Source organism: Magnolia sinica, chromosome 4, assembly GCF_029962835.1.
Source record: "Magnolia sinica isolate HGM2019 chromosome 4, MsV1, whole genome shotgun sequence".
Classification (NCBI taxonomy): Eukaryota; Viridiplantae; Streptophyta; class Magnoliopsida; order Magnoliales; family Magnoliaceae; genus Magnolia; species Magnolia sinica.
Genome location: NC_080576.1, coordinates 38,451,720 through 38,469,560, shown reverse-complemented (window position 1 = coordinate 38,469,560; position 17,841 = coordinate 38,451,720). Strand labels below are relative to the sequence as shown.

The window sequence follows — 17,841 nt, the reverse complement described above, 5'->3', positions numbered from 1 at the left end:
AGAGAGCTGCTTTCCCAATTCAGGTGAGTGCGTGTAGAAATCAGTAGAGGCAATGGCAATAGAGAAAGCGGAGAATGGTTTGGTGAATTTCGTCTTCGCTTGGTCCATCCAAGACGTACTCAACGACAATCTCCTCAAAGGAAAGGTTAGATCTTCGTTTCTTGCAGCTTTCTTCGAGTTTACACGTGCCAACTCAGCACACACGTATAAAAATCCAACCCGATTATCATACTCGATTAGAAATATTGGCGGGATTCGCTCGTTCTGTTGTCTCCTTTTCGGACCGCTGGTGAATCTCTTTAAACTCTCCGTTTCGTTTTAATGCGATTGTACCACCTGATGTGAGGTCCCACCTGATTTATGGGGCGTGGTGAACGGTGCCAACCTGATTGATGGCTTGGATCTTTCACAAATGTATTGTTTGGCACGTGTATGTGCGATTAGATACAACTGTAGTCAAGCAAACGCACCTATTGAGTAGGTATTTTTTTTCCCACTATCGTAGAAATTACATGGGAATTGCATACGTGGCATGCAAGCAATTTAAATTAAACTGCTCAAATGGGTATTAGTTTAGATTTATCCGGTAGCAGATCTTATGCTTATTTGATTATCAGAGTCACAGATTGGCTGACATTTTTTTCCAAGCTTGAAATTATGTCCTTTGAACTTATTTCAACAAACAGGGTTCATAAATCAGAGGTTCGGATTGCTTAACCATTCTGATTTTCGAATGTAAGTATAGTTGGTTTAATTTGAGTTAACATGCATGGCATGTGTACCATTTCAAAGTGCTTGCATATGGTATGTGAGGTGAATTGGCTCGTCTTTTCATATGTGGTTGATTTGAGCGGACCACTGGGTTCCACGTTTCAACTCCTTTACCCAGTCAACAACAATAATAAATATAATGTGTCATGCTATCCGTATGCCCCGAACAATGGTATCAGAGCATCAATTGACATGATTCCGACGAGAAAGAGTAATGAGATGGGTTGCCTATTTACCTATTTATCATCCTATGTGAAATTCTTCTATTTAGAGGATGCCATATTCCTATTGTTTGAGTCGTGCGAGGGTCGCTGCAACATACAAGCCATAGCGGCGCTTCTCTAATATGTTATGAAGCAATTAAGTTTTGTTATTGTAAGTGTTACCTAAATTTTGGCATGGAGGGATTCGTTTATTTTCCTTTCGACTTTGATTGTTTCTGCTAAGACTAATCGAGTAAGTGGAACTTTTGGGGTCGGACTGACAATGACTGTATTGACCTTGTGTCAATTAGCTTATGGGATGCCAGTTTCGACCTTTCGGACTACTGATGATGATTGTGCATGAATATTATTAAAATTATCTGTCTTGAACATGTTTTTTGATTGACTAATACAAGACCCTCTTTCACCTGATGTAGTGATAAGATATGTTGTCCAAATTAGTTGTGGTTGATATTTTGAAAGGGGAAAAATTTGATGGCTGGCACATAGTTGTTATATTGGACAAAGAAAATGTATTAGACACCCTAAAAACCATTAGGATAAAGCTGGAGATAAAAACGTGAAGATATTTCAAAGGTAGTTTGAAATTTGTGCAACAAAAATACAAGAAATGGAAGAAAAACAACAAAACAAACAAAAAAAACCCGCTCACAGTTTTCTACATTAGAGATTAAACTGCTTGCTTTTAGTTTACCGTACCAATGGATTTGCATATTTTTATATTGACAGAACTGCCCTCACTTTACCGCACTTAGTAATATCCCCTCGTTGCTCTGGATACATGGGCATTGCACCTTAATCCGTTAACCCGTGACCGTATGTAGGGCCATCTTGTTATCTGTGAAAAATCCATCATGTCCATCTATTTTATCAGTTTGTTTTAATGCACGAGCCTAAAAATGCGACAGATCCAAAGTGCAAAGTGGGACATATAATGGCCCCAAGATTCTTCAACGGTGGATGTTCAGTTCCCGCTATTTATTGTCACTTGGCCCACTGGGTCTTGATATTGGCTTCATTTTTTAGCCCATGGCATAAAATGAGTCGGAAAAATAGATGAACGGGGTGGATCTGTCACAAACATCTTGTGGCTCAATGAGTGTGTTTAACGGTGAGCTTTTAATCTCCACTGTTTCATGTTCGTATTACCTTCTTTAGATTTTTACCGGTCTCATTTTTCGTTCCATGCACTAAAATGAGGCGGCAGAACAGATGGACAGGGTGGATTGGTCACAAACATGATTATAGGCCCCACTATTGTCTAACTACCCCTGGACTTAATCTATGAGCTTGCTATCGGCCTCATGTTTGGGCACAAGCCATAATATGAGCTGAAAATTAAATGGACAGGGTGGATTAGTAAAAAAAATATCTCGTGGCTTGACAAATATTTTAATGATAGGTGTTTAACTCTTCTTATTATTATTATTTTTAATATTTGTTTGGCTCACTTGAGCTAGAGATCAGCCTCATTTTTGGATCCAAGTCCTAAAATGAGGTGAAGAAATAGATGGATGGATTGGATTTGTTACATACATCATGGTGGTCCCCACCTAGGTCGAGCAACCCTCCCATTCTAGACTTAAATGTCCATCAAACCTCCTGCCTGCTATTGACGGAAGTTGATTGTTGTGACAACCTAACTTTGATCGTTTGTTGGGCTCACCTTAATGTTTGTGAGAAATCCACCTTGTCCATATGTTTTTTCAACTCATTTTGAACATACACTAAAAAATGAGGCAGATATGGAGCTCAAAATGGCACACAATGGCCCCAAGAAATTTAGAGCCCACATAACTTTGCCACCACAATACAACACCAAGGTTGGTGCTCTTGTACACATTATTCCGAGTCCTCCTGAATTATGTATTAGCATGGATGACCACCAAGCCAACTACAACACTGGTAAATCAATTTTGTCTGTCCGTTGGGTCATGGGTGGCCTTAAAAAATAGTTAAAGTAGAAATTTGTCAACTGCTCGTCAGCTAAATTCATAGCTAGATGCGTGTGATAGGTTTGATTTCGACGATCGAGATCCATCACTGCCATCGATGGATGTTAGTTCAAAAGAGATGTACATGCAATTAGCGGCGCTGACGTGTACTACACCTATCTTCATGGAGAGATGTTCATGTCGACCCCACCTATCCTCACGATCTCTAGTCGGTTCAAACGGGCGAAAAAGGGGCAACAGCGTCATTTTGTTAAAACCAAGCAAGGACATGAAACATAATATCTGCGATTGAGCAGGGGTAAAATTGCCCTCTCGGTAGTTAGTAGTGTCAAGCATCCATTCGTATGAGCGCCTATAAAACGTTTTTGAATTAGATGGGCGGGTTCCGGGAAATAGTTTACGAGCAGGAGGTTTTCCAAAAAAACGGCGGGGTGCTGTGTGGAAAAATCCCAATGAAGAAAGAAAAAGGACGGGAGAGAAGGAAAGGAGACTCGAACAGACGCCGACGTTCGCTTTCCCCAAATTGCGTTTCTTTATTCCTAAGCTGTAATTCTTACTCCTTATATTCCTACCCCTCTAACACTCTCGGAGAGAGATGCTTTCCCAATTCAGGTGAGTGCGTGTAGAAATCAGTAGAGGCAATGGCAACAGAGAAAGCGGAGAATGGTTTGGTGAATTTCGTCTTCTCTTGGTCCATCCAAGACGTACTCAACGACAATCTCCTCAAAGGAAAGGTTAGATCTTCGTTTCTTGCAGCTTTCTTCGAGTTTACACGTGCCAACTCAGCACACACGTATAAAAATCCAACCCGATTATCATACTCGATTAGAAATATTGGCGGGATCCGCTCGTTCTGTTGTCTACTTTTCGGACCGCTGGTGAATCTCTTTAAACTCTCCGTTTCGTTTTAATACGATTGTACCACCTTATATGAGGTCCCGCCTGGTTTATGGGGCGTGGTATTTAGAGAACGGTGCCAACCTGATTCATGGCTTGGATCTTTCACAAATGTATTGTTTGGACGTGTATGTGCGTTTAGATACAACTGTAGTCAAGCAAATGCACCTATCGAGTAGCCTTTTTCTTTTTCCCACTCGTAGAAATTACACGGGAATTGCATACGTGGCATGCGAACAATTTAAATTAAACTGCCCAGTTGGGTATTCGTTTAGATTTAGGGAGGCATGGCGAACTTCAGTCAAAGAAATAAAGACGGAAAACGAAAGAAAGAGAAGAGAAGGAGACTCGAACAGACGCCGACGTTCGCTCTCCCCAAATTGCCTTTCTTTATTCCTAAGCTATAATTATTACTCATTATATTCCTACCCCTCCTATACTCTCTGAGAGAGAGAGAGAGAGAGCTGCTTTCCCAATTCAGGTGAGTGCGTGTAGAAATCAGTAGAGGCAATGGCAATAGAGAAAGCGGAGAATGGTTTGGTGAATTTCGTCTTCGCTTGGTCCATCCAAGACGTACTCAACGACAATCTCCTCAAAGGAAAGGTTAGATCTTCGTTTCTTGCAGCTTTCTTCGAGTTTACACGTGCCAACTCAGCACACACGTATAAAAATCCAACCCGATTATCATACTCGATTAGAAATATTGGCGGGATTCGCTCGTTCTGTTGTCTCCTTTTCGGACCGCTGGTGAATCTCTTTAAACTCTCCGTTTCGTTTTAATGCGATTGTACCACCTGATGTGAGGTCCCACCTGATTTATGGGGCGTGGTGAACGGTGCCAACCTGATTGATGGCTTGGATCTTTCACAAATGTATTGTTTGGCACGTGTATGTGCGATTAGATACAACTGTAGTCAAGCAAACGCACCTATTGAGTAGGTATTTTTTTTCCCACTATCGTAGAAATTACATGGGAATTGCATACGTGGCATGCAAGCAATTTAAATTAAACTGCTCAAATGGGTATTAGTTTAGATTTATCCGGTAGCAGATCTTATGCTTATTTGATTATCAGAGTCACAGATTGGCTGACATTTTTTTCCAAGCTTGAAATTATGTCCTTTGAACTTATTTCAACAAACAGGGTTCATAAATCAGAGGTTCGGATTGCTTAACCATTCTGATTTTCGAATGTAAGTATAGTTGGTTTAATTTGAGTTAACATGCATGGCATGTGTACCATTTCAAAGTGCTTGCATATGGTATGTGAGGTGAATTGGCTCGTCTTTTCATATGTGGTTGATTTGAGCGGACCACTGGGTTCCACGTTTCAACTCCTTTACCCAGTCAACAACAATAATAAATATAATGTGTCATGCTATCCGTATGCCCCGAACAATGGTATCAGAGCATCAATTGACATGATTCCGACGAGAAAGAGTAATGAGATGGGTTGCCTATTTACCTATTTATCATCCTATGTGAAATTCTTCTATTTAGAGGATGCCATATTCCTATTGTTTGAGTCGTGCGAGGGTCGCTGCAACATACAAGCCATAGCGGCGCTTCTCTAATATGTTATGAAGCAATTAAGTTTTGTTATTGTAAGTGTTACCTAAATTTTGGCATGGAGGGATTCGTTTATTTTCCTTTCGACTTTGATTGTTTCTGCTAAGACTAATCGAGTAAGTGGAACTTTTGGGGTCGGACTGACAATGACTGTATTGACCTTGTGTCAATTAGCTTATGGGATGCCAGTTTCGACCTTTCGGACTACTGATGATGATTGTGCATGAATATTATTAAAATTATCTGTCTTGAACATGTTTTTTGATTGACTAATACAAGACCCTCTTTCACCTGATGTAGTGATAAGATATGTTGTCCAAATTAGTTGTGGTTGATATTTTGAAAGGGGAAAAATTTGATGGCTGGCACATAGTTGTTATATTGGACAAAGAAAATGTATTAGACACCCTAAAAACCATTAGGATAAAGCTGGAGATAAAAACGTGAAGATATTTCAAAGGTAGTTTGAAATTTGTGCAACAAAAATACAAGAAATGGAAGAAAAACAACAAAACAAACAAAAATATCCTTATTAACTCTATGCACAAAGATGTGATCCCTATATATGAAATTGCTAAGGAAATGTGTGATGTCTTAATTAAGTCCTATGCCAAAATATTGGATGCTAAGATTAGAATGATGTAAATGGAAATTGATGCATGCAGGATGCCAGTTGGATGCTGCATTAAGGACAACATTAGAAAGATGGAACGAATAGTGATGGAGTTACGGAATGTAGGGTGCGACTTCACAAAATATAAAAAAATCATAGCAATATTTTGATCTTTGCTAGAATCTTGGTCCCACAACAAGGACATTTGAAATTGCAACGAAGCAATTGAGACTTTTAAAGATTTAGTCCATTATCTAGAATCTGAAGTTGAGTCAAAAGCTATTCAATTTAGAAGTAGTGTGGTTTTTGTTGTTGAAAGCAAAATAAAAATAAAAATAAAAATAAAGAATATTTGATGAAATAAACGGTTTAGGAGAATGGAAAAACATAGTGCTCCCAATCATCAGTCCAATCTATTCTATTGTTCACCCATGCATCCTTGTTTCCATTTGTGTCCATCTTGTTACCATCAATGACCATTCCAATACCACCTATATCCACCTCAACAAATCATATCCACGTCAATATCATCCCATGAAACCTTCACAACCATTATAGTCCATCATGTAATGGATTGTGGATTTAGGGGAAACAATGCATGTGACAAAGGATGAGGAAGGCTTTGTGGACTTTTGGATTATCCCACTTAGAAGTCACAAGCTATATATACGAAACAATGCATCATAGGATGTCAAAGACATGCCATTCCATGTTACTTAAAAACACTCTTTTTGCTTTCGGGATGAGAAGAAATATAATATTTGTCATGTGTCTAGTTAAAGAGAATTTTGATATAAATTTCTGTAAACACATGGTTTCACTAAGTAAAAACAATGTATTACTTGCTTGGGGAGAATTGTCTAAAGACCCATTTAAACTAGTTGTTGTAAGTAATTTTTTGTCAATACCAAGCAACTCATCTTTTGTTGTTGTGTCCGATGCTAGTGTTGTATCTGAATCTATTAATTGTCATAACAAATTGGGATATACGGGAAGGGATTAAATGATGAGATTAGCACGAGTAGGTTTACTAGGAACATTGACATACCCTTCTTTGAATATTATGTGTTAAGAAAAGTGACTAAAAAACCATTCTCTATAGCAACCAAATATAAGGCACCTTTCTGGGTTATATACAGCAGTGTTTGTAATATCGATACTATCGGCCAACCCCTCAGAAGGTCCTTGGAAATACAAAAAATTCGAAGAATCTTGTGTACCGTGCGATATATTGCAAAATATCGTGAGAGATTGCCAAATATTATGCGATATGAACATATATTATCACATTTACCATTTTTTATTGGGGATTTTAACATTTTCTTCACAATTAAAGGGCCGGGAATGTTGAAAAAATCATAAAAAAATCAGGACAGCCCCGGAAAATAAAAAAATATTAAAAAAAGGGAAAAACTTCCGAGGGAGTGTATTTCGGTACTTGTAGAAGATATTGCTTAATCGGAAGTTGCATTTGGTGGGCCAATTGATCGAAACAATGCCCTGTTTGTAGGTAAGTGTGAAAAAAATCTTCGATTCCCATATATATATATATTTTGGAATAGATTAGAAATTGAATATGGCAATGCAATTTCAGCAAATAATTTGAAAAATCCAGAGATTTGGAGTGTATTTGAGAGACAAATAGAGACTTTTGGGTTTTAGGGTTCAGGGCAGGAAGGACTAGAACCCTCTCTGCTTTTAAAAAAAAGGCTTCGAATGCCTTTTTATGAGCACAAATTGGGTAGCTGGAGATAGACGGTCTTGTCGGGGGCTCTGTGGCGCCCACCATGATGTATGTATTTTATCCACATTGTACATCCATTTTGATAGGTTATTTTATGGCATGAGCCCAAAAAGGAGGCAGATCTAAGGCACAAGTGGACCACGCCACGGGAAGTCATGGTGACAATGATGCCCACTGTTGAAACTTTCCTAGGGCCCACCATGATATTTATTTGCCCTCCAGTCTGTTCATAAGGTTTGACAGACCTGGATGAAGAGAAAACATAAATATTAGCTTGATCCAAAAATTTTGTGGCCCCCAAGACATTTTCAACTGTAGGCGTTCAATCCTCACAGCTTCCTATGGTGTGGTCCACTTGAACCTTAGATCTCCCTACTTTTTTAGCTCATGCTCTAAAATTATCTGTTAAAATGAATGGACGACGTGGATAAAACACATACATCACAGTGTGCCCCACAAAACCATTGACAGATTGTCCGTATCTAGCTATGTATCCACGCCCCAAAACCCTATATTTAAGGAAGCAAATTGCATATTTGGCTTGGATTTGGGAAAGCGGACTACATAGTTGGTCCACCCAACTCTCTAGGCCAACCTCGATGTATGTATTGCATATTCACGTCATCCATCTATTTGGATTGCTTATTTTAGGGCATGGTCCCAAAAATGAAGTAGATACAAGTTTCAAGTGGACCACACTACAAGAAATACCGTCATTGATCTCACACCATTAAAAACTTCCTTGGGTCCATTGTAATGTTTACTGACCATCCAACCTGGTGATAAGTTCATACAGACTTTTGGATGAAAGGAAAAAAACAAAAATCAGCTTGATCAAAAAATTGTGGCCCACAAAAGGTTTTTAATGATCAATAATCAATGTTTCATGGGGAGGTGGTTCACGTCCATGTGAAATTTGTATCTGCGTCATTTTTGGGACCAACCCCTATAATCAGGTGGCAAAATAGATGGACGATGTGGATATACCATGCATACATCTAGGTGGGCCCTACTATGAGGGTTCACCCACATTGTTGGTTTCGCATTGCCTGCAAGTCCTTGCGGATTGGGTACTACTTGGGTAATACCCATGGGTGTTACCCCTACTGTGGGCCCCACCTTACCGATGTGTTGTATATCTATGTTGTCCATCCGTTTCTCCAGCCCATATTAGGACGTGGTCCAAACAATTAAGCAAATCCAAATCTTAGGTGGACCACACCATAAGAAACAGTGGTGGTTGAGTGCCTCACTATCAAAAATCTAAAAAAATTAAGCAGATCCAAATCCCACTGACGCATCATTAAAAAGTTCATATGGCCCATGTTGCCAAATGTGTGGTCCACATGAGATTTGAATCTACCTCATATTTTGGATTATGGTCTAAAACTATTTGGAAAAATAGATGGACGGAGTGGATAAAATGTATGTATTATGGTGGGGCCCTCAGATTTGGATCCAAAGCCACTGGCTACTGACAGCGTCAGTAGGCAATCTGCATCCTGCCAGGACCTAGTTAGTGACGGGTGGTCCTATGAGGCTCATGGTGGGGCCCACAATGATGTTTGTGAGAAATTCACTCCATAAATCCATTTTTCCAGAGCATATTAGGGCATGAGCCCAAAAATCAGGCAAATCCTAAGATCAAATGGGCCACACAACATGAAATAGTGAGGATAAAACGTCCATCATGCCCCAAAAATCAACCAGTCACATAATTGATGGTTATGTTTACAATTTCTACTTTTTTTTTTTTTGAATGAATTAATTGTGTTTTGATACATTTATTAATGTTATGCATTCAATTTGAATATAGTTGCATTAGTTTAGTCAGCTAGCGCATAGCTTAGGACCCTTTACAAAGGAAACCTATTATGTGCACTTTTTTTAGATGCTATGATTTAAAAGTGTGTATTAAGATATTTTTTTTTAATAATCCCTGAAGTTTCATTAAAAAATTCAACCATTTTCCCAATGTTTTCCCATGTTCCCAAAAAGTGCAATAAATTACCCGATACAAACGATATATCTTGTGCAATAACTGATACGTATCTGTATACCAATGGTGCGATACCGATATTTCGAACATTGATGTACAGTAATACGTGGACCCCTGAATGTGAGATATATGGAACTTTTGCAGATAATGCGAATTTAATTGGCTGCTAGTATTTTATAACTTTTGTTGATGACTACCCTTGATATGGAATAGTATATCCAATTTCTCAAAAGTCAGATGCACTCGACTACTTTTAGAAATACATATTAAGAGTAAAGAATCAATTAGCTAAGAGAATCAAAATGTTGAGAACAAATAGGGGATGAGAGTATACATTAAAAATATCTTAAATCATATTGTGAAATGTCAGTGTTGCTCATCAGTATACCATGGCTTACACTCCTTAGTAGAATGGTCTAGATGAAAGAAGAAATAAAACCCTACTAAATGTGGTTCGGTCTATGGTAGCTTACACAAATATGCCAACTATCTTTTGTGGAGATGCACCTTTTACGGCTACTTCTGAAAAGAAATACAAGATACTCTCTCACTTGATGTGATGTAGTGACAAGAAATGACGCCTAAATCAGTTTTGGCCGACCTTTTAAAAGGATAAAAATTTGACGGGAATAATTTTGATGACTGTTGCAGATCTGTTAGGATCTAGAAGATGAAGAAAATGTGTTGTACACGTTAAAACCATTAAGTGAAAGCTGGAGATAGAATATAAAGACATTCAAAAAAGTAGCCTAAAACTTGCATAGTAGAGATACAAAGAATTGAAGAAAAACAATAGAGCTGCTAGAAATATTCTTCTTAGCTCTAAAGAATTGATCTCCACATACAAAGTTTATGGGACTGCCACAGATATGTGGGATGCCCTAGTTGAGTTTTATGTCAAAATATCAAACGCTAAGATCAAGATGATGTAAATGAGGTTTGATGCATATAAGAAGCTGGTTAGATGTTCCGTTAAGGATTACATTAAAAAGATGAAATAGATGATGATAGAGTTTCTGAATGTAGGTTGCGTCTTAAAAGATAAGTAGAAAATTATTGGATGTTTCGATCTCTACTAGATTCATGGTCCCACATTAAAAACATCTTAAATCACGATGAGGCAATAAAGACTTTTAGGAACTTAGCCCATCGTTCAGAGCATGAAGTTAAATTAAAAGTAGCTTAATCTAGAAGTAGTGTGTTTTTGTTGCCAAAAGTCAATAGCGGAATATCTGATTAAAGTAAAGGTTTATAAGAATAGACAGATATAGTGCTCCTAATAATCAATTTTATCCACCTTATCGTCCACCCATTCCTCCTCATTTCCATCCTTATCCGTCTTGTTATCAATAACGCTCACCCTAATACCGGCCATATCCATTTCAAAACTGACTGTATCTGCCTAGCTATCATCCCATGAAACCTCCACAACCCTTACAACCCTATGATATGTAAGATTTTGTGAAGATAGTTTCATTGAAGGAAAACAATGTAATACATGCGTAGGGTGATTGGGTGAGTTATCAAGAGATCTGCCTAAATTAGATGTTTTAAATAGTTTTTTCGTCAATGCCAAGTAACTTGTCTTTTGCAGTGTGTTCGATGCTAGTGTTGTATATGAATCTATTAAATGACGCAACATATTGAGATATACAAAAGAAGATCGAATGATGAGGATAGGATGAGAAGGTTTACTGGGAACGTGGACGAGAGTAGATTTGCCCTTCTGTGAATATTGTGTGTTAGGAAAAGTGATTAGAAAACTATTCCCTAAAATAGCTAGATCTAAAGAGCTTTTACAGATTATACACAGTGATATATGTTGACTCCTGAATGTGTGAGCTCGAATGACTGTCATTATTTTATAACCTTAATTGATGATTACGAACAATGCAGAACATTATATCTAATTTCTCAAAAGTCAGAAGCACTTGACTAATTTTAGAAATACGTATTAGAATAGAGAATCAATTAAATAGAAGCATCAAATAGTTGAGGACAGGTAGAGGTGGACAATACACATTAGGCATCTTCAAATCATATTGTGAATATGCCGACATTGCTCAAAAGTACTGTCTTATACTCAACAAAATGGTGTAGCCGAAAGGAGAAATAGAAATTTGCTAGATATGGTAAGATTTATGATCGCTCATGTAATTATGTTAACTACCTTTTGGGGAGATGCTTTGCTTATAATTGCATATGTATTGAATAAGTTCCTTTAAAATCCATTCTCAAAACACCTTTTGAATTATGGACTGCTAGGATACTCATTGTGTGATTTACGTCCATGGGGTTCAATGGCTCATGTTTTAATTCTTGCTTTGAATAAAAACAAGTTAGATACATTTATTCGGTATCCCGTCCATTTGAAGGAATGTATTAGTAAATGAAGACCATGGTAGATAGATTGAATTTGTATATGGAGATGTGACATTTATGGAAGATGAATTTCCTAGTAGAAAGAAACCCAGAATAGAAATAGAACTCTATGAGATATTGGATGGAGTTTAAGAAATTGGGAGTGGTAGTCTAAACAGTGATAATCAAGGCATTCCTAGGATTCATGATGATTGTGGTAGTGCGTCGTCTAGTGTACTTGAGTTGCAACATAGTTTGCGAGGAAGAAATGCTAAAAGACATTTTGAAATAGAAGGTGAGTCGTACTATGTATCACAATAAATGAAGATGAACCCAATTCATATCAAGAGAAAGGCAGATGGTTCAATTGATAAGTATAAAGCTTATTTAGTAGCAAAAGGTTTTATACAAGTAAAAGTTATTGATTATGAAAAAACTTTCTCACATGTGGCTAGATTTACATCAATTTGCATTTTAGTAATTATGCATATACCTTGATTTAGAATTATATTACATGGATGTATAAGTTGCTTTGTTGAATAGAGACTTACATGAGATCTGTTTGGAACAATCCCTGGGATATGTAGTAAAGGGTCAGGCAAACAAGGTTTGTAAACTCTTAAAGTCTATTTACGAGCTAAAGCAATTGTTGAGGTGGTGGTATATGAGTTTCCATGAAGCCATTACCTTTTTCGAAGTCTTTGTGTGAAGAAGTCCATTGTGTATATATGAAGTGATTTGATCGACGCTTTTTGATATTATCTTTATATGTTGATAATATTTTATTAGCAAGCAATAATATGGGATTGCTACTTTCGACTAAGGAATAACGATCTTCAAATTTTGAAATGAAAGACCTTGGCAAGGTAAATTTTCTAGTGGGGTGAAAATCACAAGAGATCGTTCGAAGAAGTTTTTGTGATGTTGTAGTCATCTTATATCGAGAAGATTCTAGAAATATTCATAATGCACAATTCAAAACTCTGATTGATAAATACTTTAAATTAAAAAAAAAAAAGTATGTGTCCCTAGTCTGATACAGAAAAAGCAATCTATGTCATCCGTGCCTTATGCTAATGCAATAGGTAGCCTTATGTGTACCATACTATGTACCGGTTGTTGTGCAGCACGCTAACAATGCCGGTGAATCAAGATCCAATCTCCGATCTCACCCACAAAATGATAAACAAAAAGAAATATAATCTAGAAGAAGAATCAAAGCATACCAACAAACCACAAGACAAAATTTACGTGGAAAAACCCTAACAAGGGTAAAAAACCACGGGTGCAATCTTCCACTATGAAGAAAACGAAATTACAAGCAAAATACTAACCTTGAGATGCTCCCATACATAGAGATAGAGAAACCCTAATACCCCTTTTGCTTCCTTACTACCCTAGAAGAGCCCTGGGGATGCCTATTTATAGTTTAGGCAACTTCCTTTCGCACCTCTGCGAAAACCGCCTCAAATTTACGCAATTCGCGCAGAATCTGCATAACCCTCGACTAGTCGAGCCATGTCCTCGACCGGTCGAGGGACCCCTTCGAGTGGTCGAGCGGCCCGGACAGCACTAGCTGGACTTTGAGTCGAGCGAGCCTCGACCGGTCGAGTAGCCCACTTGATTGGTCAAGCAATGCCTTGGTGTGCTGGCTCCACACCTCAACAATCTCTTACTTGGAGACACATCACCATAATCCTCCGTCTTCTACATCTGGAGTGCATCATCTCCTCGTCTTCAAGCCTGAAGACCAATAAAAACTGAACAGAATTTCAGCTTCTCTCGTGTGACCGCCTTGGTCAGCATATCCGCAGGATTCTCACTTGTATGAATCTTCTCTAGAGCAATCGATTCATCTTCCAGTAACGAACGTATGAAGTGATATCTGATGTCAATATGTTTGGTCCTTAAATGAAAGATTGAATTCTTAGCCAAGTGTATTGCACTTTAACTGTCATTGTACAGCTTGCAATCTGCTTACTTCTTTCCTAACTCTTCCATGAAACCTTGCATCCACACCATCTCTTTGCACGCTTCTGTATCTGCAACATATTCTGCTTCTGTTGTACTGATGGATACTATCTTCTGTAATTGAGAGACCCAACTGACTGCAGTACTACCCAGAGTAAAGACATACCTTGTAGTGCTTCTTCTGCTGTCGATATCTCCTGCCAAATCTAAATCTACGTAGCCTTGTAGCTTGATTTCTGATCCTTCATAACATAGCCCTACATCCACAGTACCTACCAGGTATCTAAGGATCCACTTCACAACTTCCCAATGTTCCTTCCCGGGGTTGTTCATGAACCTGCTAACAACTCCCACTACTTGAGCAATATCTGGCCTCGTGCTCACCATAGCATACATGAGGCTCCCAATGGTTGACGCGTATGGGACTTTAGTCATGTAGTCCCATTCCTCCTGCATCTTCGTACCTTTCTCCTTAGAAAGCTTGAAGTGGTTTGCTAATGGAGTGCTAATCGGCTTAGCACCTCCAATATTGAATCGATTAAGTACCTTGACTATGTACTTTGCCTGTGACAAAACTAGTTTCTTGTTTTCCCTGTCACGCTTTATCCTCATGCCTAGGATTTGTTTTGCAGCTCCTAAATCCTTCATGGCAAATTCTCTAGACAATTATCTTTTGGGATCTGAGATGTCCTTCATGCTTGTTCCGGTCACAAGCATATCATCAACGTACAGAAGAAGGATGATGTACGACATATCAAACTTCTTCAAATAGCAACAGTGGCCTGCATGACATTTCCTAAAACCATTTCTCGACATTAAATTGTCGAACTTCTTGTACCACTGCCTCGGGGCCTACTTCAGGCCATATAGACTCTTTTTCAGTCTACACACCTTGTTCTCTTTTCCTGGTGCCAAGTATCCTGTCGGCTGATACATATATATCTCTTCTTCAAGATCCCCATGAAGAAAGACTGTCTTAATATCTAACTGCTCTAAATGTAAGTCCTCTGTAGCCACTTTACTCAAGACCATTCGAATCATAAACATTTTTACCACTGGCGAAAATATTTCAGTGAAGTCGATACCTGCCTTTTGTTGAGACCCTTTCACAACCAATCTGGCTCGAACCATCGTGCTCCTCCTTCAGTCTGTAAACCCACTTGTTATGAAGAGCTTTTTTACCCTTAGGTAGAATGACTAGCTCCCATGTACGATTTGACTCAAGAGAGTCCATCTCATCATTCATGGCCTGCTCCCACTTAACCCGTGTATCTAACTGTAATACCTCTTCAAAACACTCTGGTTCACCATTATCTGTCATTAGTAAATAATGTAAGGAGGGTGAGTATCAGACTGTGGGTCTCCTCTCCCGAGTAGACCTCCTCACAACCGGTGTCTGCGGCTCTGCCTCATTATGCTCCTGTGCATGCTCATCCTGTGGCAGTGTAACACCGGTGTTCGGTAACTCTTCCAACTCTACGAATTCTTTCTCATCGCCCTTATTTTGCTGCACACTGTCCTCATGCATCACTTTTTCATTGAAGACTACGTCTTTGCTTCTAATGATTTTCCGGTTCTCTGTATCTCAAAACCTGTAACCAAAATCATGCTGCCAGTAGCCTATAAACGTGCACTTCTTAGACTTTGCATCTAGCTTGTTTTTGTGCTCTGCATCAATGTGAACATATGAAGTGCAACTGAACACTTTGAGATGTGTAAGGTTCACTTCTTTCCCAGTTCACGTTTCTTTTAGTAGCCCACTATCTAATGGTGCTGAGGGACATCTATTGATAAGATATGCGGCAGTATTCACAGCATCTGACCAAAATGTCTTGGGCAACCCTGCACGTAACCTCATGCTCCTGGCGCGCTTAAGGATAGTCTTGTTAATGTGCTCAGCCACACCATTCAGCTGCGGTGTTCTTGGAATCGTTTTCTGATATTTGATTCCATGTGCTACACAATACTCCTCAAACCTCTTATCACAGTACTCTCCCCTATTATCTGATCTGAGACATTTTACTGTTTTACCTATTTCGTTTTTTACCATTACTTTCCAATTCTTAAATACATCAAATACATCAGATTTATGCTTTAAGAAATAGATCCATAGTTTTCTACTAGCATCATGAATAAAAGAAACAAAATAACGTGAACCACCAAGAGATGATACCTGTGCCGGTCCCCACACATCAGTGTGTACAAGATCCAACAGATGCATCTTTAGAGCGCGTCTTATTTTCTTGAAGTTTACCCTCTTCTGCTTGTCATACACGCAGTCATCGCAGAATTCCAAGTCAACAGACTTTAGCTCTGATAGCTTCCCTTTTGACAATAGCACTTTCATCCCTTTCTCACTCATATGTCCCAACCTCTAATGCCATAATTGCCCATTCACTCCAGTTGATGCGACTGCGAGTGAACTATACGATCTGTAAGTCACGTACAAAGTACCTTCCTTCTTGCCTCGAGATATCACCAAGGCACCTTTTTTGATCTTCTAGGAATCACTAGTGGATGTCGTCACATATCCGGTATCGGCCAACTGCCTTACTGAGATGAAATTCCGTTTCAAACTCGGTACATGTCCGACATCCTTCAATTTCAAAGTCGTTCCGTCTTTCTAACTTATATGAACGTCTCCCTTTCCAACAATACTGCACGGCTCATCATCACCCAGGTAGACTCTCCCAAAGTCACCTGAAACATAATCACGCAGAACTTCCTTACACGAAGTGGCATGAAACGAAGCACTCGAGTCTATGACCTAAGATTCATTCCGCGCATCAAGAGATAAGATTAGCGCCTCTGTGTTACTCTCCTCAGATAGATTCACTGAATCCTTCCCACCTTGTGAGCTTCCTTCTTGTTTCTTAAGCGCTATGCAATCATCTTTCATGTGCCCCTTCTTCCCGCAATGCCAACACCTGTCCTTATCTTTCGGTCCCTTGGACTTCTTCCTCGACTTAGAACGTCCATGTTTATTACCTCCTTTGTTCAGCGATCTTCCTCTTCCTTCAACGTTTAGAGCATTCCACGAATCCCCTGAAACTTCCGATGACTTTCTTCTAGATTCTTCGTTGAGAATTAGACCGACCATATCATCGAATTTCAGCTTTGTCGACCCTGAAGAATTGCTCACAGCAATCACTAAACCATCCCAACTGTCTGACAAACTGAACAAGATCAATTATACCCTGACCTCGTCGTCAAAAGTGATGCCAACAGATTCCAATAGGCTCGTGACTGTATTGAGCTTGTTTAGATGTTCAGCCACGCTCCCACCATCTGGCATCTTTATGTTGAATAGCTGTTTCATAAGATGAACCTTGTTGGACGCTGAGAATTTTTCATAGATCGTGGCTAGGGCTTGCATTAATTTTTTTGTGGTCTTCACCTTGGATATATTGAAGGCGACGCTCTTAGACAAAGAGAGTCGGATTGTTCTTAAAGCCTTCCGATCCAATAAAGACCATTCATCATCTATCATCTTCTCTGGTTTCTTCTCTTTTCCTCCTAGAGGAATATAGAGGTCCTTCTGATACAGATAATCCTCCATCTGCATCTTTCAGAAAGCAAAGTTTGAACCATCAAACTTTTCAATTCTAGTCTTCCCTTCTTCTGTCATCGCTCCCTCTTGAACTAAACCAATAGCTTTGATACCAGTTGTTGCGCAGCACGCTAACAACGCCGGTGAATCGAGATCCAATCTTCGATCTCACCCATAAAACGATAAA

At 39.0% G+C, this 17,841-nt stretch overlaps 1 protein-coding gene across 2 annotated transcripts in view; it reads left to right on the top strand.

Moving 5' to 3' along the window:
- Positions 1-3,371: 3,371 nt before the first annotated feature.
- LOC131243040 (regulator of nonsense transcripts 1 homolog) overlaps positions 3,372-17,841 on the top strand; it is a 72,876-nt gene continuing 58,406 nt past the window's right edge. The window contains exon 1 of one of the 2 annotated variants that reach the window (XM_058242102.1): positions 3,372-3,684. In XM_058242102.1, the coding sequence (XP_058098085.1) occupies positions 3,592-3,684 (93 nt within the window). In that variant the 5' untranslated portion in view covers positions 3,372-3,591. Of the gene's footprint in view, positions 3,685-4,298; positions 4,451-17,841 lie in introns of those variants that run through there. The other variant, XM_058242103.1, reaches the window with a different exon arrangement.